Source organism: Ornithodoros turicata, unplaced genomic scaffold (genome assembly GCF_037126465.1).
Source record: "Ornithodoros turicata isolate Travis unplaced genomic scaffold, ASM3712646v1 ctg00000838.1, whole genome shotgun sequence".
In the NCBI taxonomy this organism is placed as follows: domain Eukaryota; kingdom Metazoa; phylum Arthropoda; class Arachnida; order Ixodida; family Argasidae; genus Ornithodoros; species Ornithodoros turicata.
In genome coordinates, this window is record NW_026999403.1 from 596,961 (window position 1) to 602,394 (window position 5,434).

Consider the following 5,434-nt stretch of genomic DNA (forward strand, 5'->3'; position numbering starts at 1 on the left):
ATTTCCAATTGTATTTCTCTTGTGCGACACCCTTTCGGTACTCCTTTTCTATACGCAGGGTAGCTGAGCCCGAGGCCCCATGGTGGTGGTTGGTGTTGGTGATGGTGAAAGGGCTTGCCGTTGTCGGCCTCACGTATGTGGGCAACGTCACGACTGACGCCCTGGGGAAATGTGCGTCCTGGGCCGACTTCTAGGGGAACTGTGCCGACATATGTCTGAAAGCGTCTGAGGAAAACCCAGGATATACCCCAGACAGCACAGCCGGCACCGGGATTCGAACCCGGGTACCTCCCAGTCTCGACGTGACATGGCCAGCACGCTAACCACTGAGCCACGGGAGCTGGTGAGGCCCCATGGTTCCGTTCCGGTGCTAGGTAATCTCGCCTCCTCTACACTGGCACATTGGAATCGCAAGGGTTGTAAAACGCAACCCTCTGCTCACGCGCCACCCACTGATAGACGGCTTAGCTGTTGGGACCGGAAAAATTCGCGATGGTGGCACCGCCATGGTGGCGAAGGGAATCAAGTCTCCCACAGCGCATACTACTAATACTTCAACGAAGCACTGACAACAATCGCCTATACCTTGTGGCACAGTCTTCATGGTTCGAAATTTTACTCTCGTGTCCCTTTCTGGTTATCCTTTCTCGGTACGTGTTCATTCCGATTTCGCCTCTCAACGTCCCAGCGTTACCAACCGTGAACCGTTGGATCAGTCCGCAGGAATCTACACGTGCTCGAATCCGACAGGAACATAGAACCTCAGCTTCTCGCTTCCCTTTCCAACCGAAACTAAAACAAAGTATTGAATTTAATTGAACTGAATTGAATCCCGGCACCTGTAACCTCAGAAATCTCTCAGGGTTCAGTAATGGGCCCTCTTTTAGTTCTCATTTTCATTAAGGACATCTTTTCGGGGACGATCGTGTCACCTACCGCAAGGTATCTACCACCCTATAGACTGATACATACCAAGAGGACCGTCTTACCTATATCATCTTGGTACTGTGTTCCATGTTCCATGTCCAGCAAGGTACTATACAACATGCACATTCAAAACTCTTTGCAGTTTATGGCTATAGGAATAATCCACAGAGAGCATGTATCATTGTTCAGATAAGGAATTTATGTTGCGTGCCAGATATGGTATCAGGAAGACGAGGCCATATAACACTGCGGGAAATGAAGTGAAGAACCACCATTTGCCATAAACCATTCTCTACCAGAAGCGACATTTCTCTGACGGATTCATGGGTGACCCAGGTGGGCAGTTAAAAACTCGACTGAAGTGGTCAGAGTTCATGAGTTGGACGTTGCACCTTTCGTCAAGGTCGGGGTGGGTTTTAAAAACATTTAAGCTTGGAATGCCACACCATTTAATGGCATAGGACACATAGAACAATTGGTCTCTCGTGAAGCCTGTAACATATCCAAGCGTAACGTTTGTGCTCTCAGCTGCTTTTCTCCATGCTCTCCCAAGTGACTGTATTCCCAACGCGTCGGCGAGGTACTCCTTCTCGCGTTCCTCGAACGTTCTGGCTCTGGGTGCTTTGTGGATAACCGACTGGAGACATCCGACTAATTTCTTGTACGCAGCCAAGCTATTCTTTGTGACTCCCTCGGTGCTGTTGTCGGAAAACATATGTTCGTTGTCATAGCTGTGCATAATTTCGTGGGTAATAGTTGATCCAACACCCGCGTAGTTCACTTCTGGAGGCCCATGGAATATGAAGAATGGTGCGTACATAATGGGTGGAGGTATGAAAATTCCGTTGTATTGAGCGAGATTGAAGGCATTCACAATTTGCGTAAAGCCTATCAATTCCAATACAGTGTTTATTGCATTAATGTAACCATCCTGCTGTCGAAAACGTTTCCAGAATATTCGAGCTCCGCCCTGCCTTGTCAGCACAATATTTTTTGCGAAATTGCCCGGCGTCAAGTCCTGCATTGGCTCCAGATACCTATCGACCGCTTCTCCTGACGACAAATTAAACGGGTAGCCGATTATTCTTGACGTCAGTGATAGTTTTTTTAGTGCTGCTTCCCTCGTAGGATTGTCTAGCCACTGGGACGTCTTAAATGATGCAGCAATTTCTTTAAAAATGTAATCAGCCATTTCTCTGACAGCGTCCACTCTGGATTGATTGACGATTTCATGCAACACCTTAAGAGTCGCTACCGACGGGAAGGTCCTCTTAGCGGATTCGTAGCACCACGCCCGGACAGTGTGAGGTTGTCTTGCTGAGTCCAGGAAACCAGACAGCTCATACAGGTCGTAAGTTATTATCCAGGCAAATAACGTTTGCAGAAGATGTTTATCGATAAGAGGAGTGCTCCCGAAAATGTTGTGAAGAAGGGAAACGTGAGACCTTCGCATCTGAAGGGTAATCGTATCAATATCACCGAGCAAAGATCTGTGTTCTTCCAGTGCTTGGATCCACCGTGATGACATGTTTTCATCGCTGCCTTCTGTGAATCCTACTTGAGACATTGGAAACGTGATAGATGTGGACTCTGTTTGATCGTCCGTCAGCTGCGATATTTTGTCTTCGGCCTCCAGAATGGAATTTACAGTCTGTTCGTCTATAGTGTCAACAGAAAACACAAATTTTAAAATTTTTTCCACAATGGATTTTCGTTCATCCACTGGACGTGGCTCGCCTGCCATAGTCTTAGCCGCGCCCTCTTTGTATTGCAATAAAATATAGGCTTGACCGGCCGTACTGTAAGACACCATATTATATTCAAACAGTATCGATAACCCAATCAACATGAATTCTATTTGCTTCTTCAACGGGTCAAAATCTAAGCGCTCGATCAACGCTAACTTTCGTTTCCTAAGAAATGTCTCCACGTAGTTTTTCTCTGATGTGATGTGTCTTGTATCGACGCAGGAGGCATAAAAAGCGAGTACTTTCTGGTATCCACTTTGTTTCCCTGGTCGTATTATTCCATTGATCATCCATTGTTCCACACGATTCTGTAGATTCGCATATACGTATTCGTGAAATCCGTAAGCCAGACCTTGCATACTGCGAGCGGCACCGTTGCAAACGTATGTGAAGAAGTTGTCACAAGGATTAAGCTTTTTGTCGACAGACAGGTCAATCAAGCGACGCATGAAATGACAGTCCTCAGTGTCACACACATTTTCAGGCCTCGTATGGCCGTTAATCTCGCCCGTAGATTCGTGATTATTGACCGGCGTCGTGCGCCCCGTCTTGCTGTCTTTTGTTGCGTGCAGTGTTGTCGCGTTGGCGTGGGTTGTTGTGACTGATGTTTGTGATTGGTCGATGAAATACCACGTGGCTAGTACCACAACAGAGGCGGCAACGATGAACGTCGCTGTCTTCACAAGCTTCTGGAAGCGGTTGACTCTTTCTTGCGCCTCCTCGAATCCCTAGAGGAAAGGGGGAATAGTACGGTTTGTCAAGAACTTTCGCTTCGACTCCACGTTAGCGCCGCGAAGAAACTGTGGCTATCAGCGACTGCCAGAAGGCGTGGACAGAATGGGAGAGGACTGCAAAATATACGGGGTGAACCCGAGCGCAGCCCGTAGCGAGATTTCTTAACATAATTTTTGATGAAAGCTGTAGGACTCGAAGCCACATCTACTGGATTGCCTGTCCAGGGCTCTACCAATAGAGCTAAGCTAACACGCCTCCCCAGCGACTTTCAGGGTACGTCATCTGAAGGGACAAACCTGCCACTCTCTCTCACTCAACCTTCTTTCACTCTTACATTTTTGCTCACTGGAACAACACAGAAGGGACAAATACATACATTAGGCACATTGAGGCCTTTTATGTATTTGTCCCTTCTATGTTGTTCCAGCCTCAGAACATCAGTTCTCTCATATTCATAATTTTTTCGGACGCATTCGCTCTCTTCGCCGTAGATCAGGGAGAGAGTTTGGGGGGTAAAAAATGATGTTTTTTTATCTTGGAGTATTTAATTGCTTTCGATGTACATGGGTCTTGCTCGGAGCAATGCAGTCAACTACGCGGCTCTCAACTGCACGTTCATCAACGATTTTGTTTAAACACTGGGTTGACAGGAGATGAGAGCCACAAGGCATCCTTTTCTACGCGGGATAGCTGAGCCAGAGGTCCCATTGTTCTGGTGCTTCGCGCAATAATAAAGCGAAACGAATTAGTCACTAAAAATCACTAAATGTGATCGTTTTCTTGCTAAGGTGTCGCAACTGGTATATCGGAGATACCGATACCGTCCGATATCACCAGACAGCACGTAGGCGACGTCTCAAAGAGTGTTTGCTAAACAGGAACTTCTTCAATAGCGTAAGCCATTTGCAGATTATTCGCAAAGAAACTTTTTTGTGAAATATCCGGCATATGTCACAACCATCGGCAAGGGATCTAATATGCACGCCTGTAAAAAAAAAATAAACGTTTGAACGGCCGGTGATATATAAGCGCACGCGATGTACCACTATGATTCTTCAACGTCCCTCTACTCCATCGCGAGTTCGGACGTCGATGAGAACTCCTCTGAGCCTCGAGCCGCAAAACATCAGCATTTGTCTTCGTCTGGGGACGCGGCTGCTGCTCCCATGCCGAAGCGTAAGAAGTGTGGTCGGACGAAGTCACGTACGGGCTCCCCGCCTAGCGTCCACATGCCGCCTGCGTCTGACGGCGAATCATGATGAGTGTATCCAGCTCTTTCATCCTCACTGTTATGGCTCTCCGCGTCATGTCCTTAAATGTCCAAGGGTTCCGGTCGCCCGCCAAACAGGTCTCCGTTATTCAGTTCGCTCGCAGCCTGAGCTGCGATCTACTTTTCTTGCAAGAAACGCACTTCACAAGGTATGCTGACGTCTTTGGCTTTACTGCGAGGTGCAACGTCCGCGCGTTTTTCAGCTTCGGGACTGTACATCGGAGTGGTGTGGGCGTTGTGGTTCTCAACCCGAGCCTAGAATCTCATTGCTTTGCGAGGCATGATGCGGAAGGTCGCGCCCTGCGCTTCGACTTCATTATCCAGGGGAAGAAGCTATCGTTCATCACCGTGTATGCTCCATCCCGCACAAGTGACACCAACACCTTCTTTTATCACCTCCGTACGAGTTTCATACCACCTAGTGGTGCCGTCCTGTGTGGTGACTTTAACTGTGTGGTGGATTCTGACTGTGACGTTCGTGGCCCCGGGCGCGGACGCCCAACTTGGAACGCGCGTGAGCTCCGTCGGTTGCTGCAAGAGCACCGTCTGCGCGACGCCTGGACGATGGTGCATGGGGATACATTCGTGGCAACGTGGTCACGTGCAGGCTCTGCGTCCCGTCTGGACCGTTTCTACATACCTGGGGACCTTCAGCCGTACGTTACTGGCTGCAGCGTAATCAGCACTGCCCAGCTCGGCGCTCATGTTAGTGATCATCATGCTGTGATCTTGATTCTAGATGTTTCACAGCTTC

At 48.4% G+C, this 5,434-nt stretch overlaps 1 protein-coding gene across 1 annotated transcript; it reads right to left on the reverse strand.

Annotated features, from left to right (window-relative positions):
• Positions 1–1,219: 1,219 nt before the first annotated feature.
• LOC135375184 (endothelin-converting enzyme-like 1) lies at positions 1,220–4,641 on the reverse strand. Its single transcript, XM_064607902.1, has 2 exons — positions 4,618–4,641; positions 1,220–3,403 (listed from the first exon to the last, which is right to left on the reverse strand). Exons 1-2 carry the CDS (start codon positions 4,639–4,641, stop codon positions 1,220–1,222), a joined length of 2,208 nt encoding a protein of 735 aa, XP_064463972.1.
• Between the last annotated feature and the right edge of the window lie 793 nt (positions 4,642–5,434).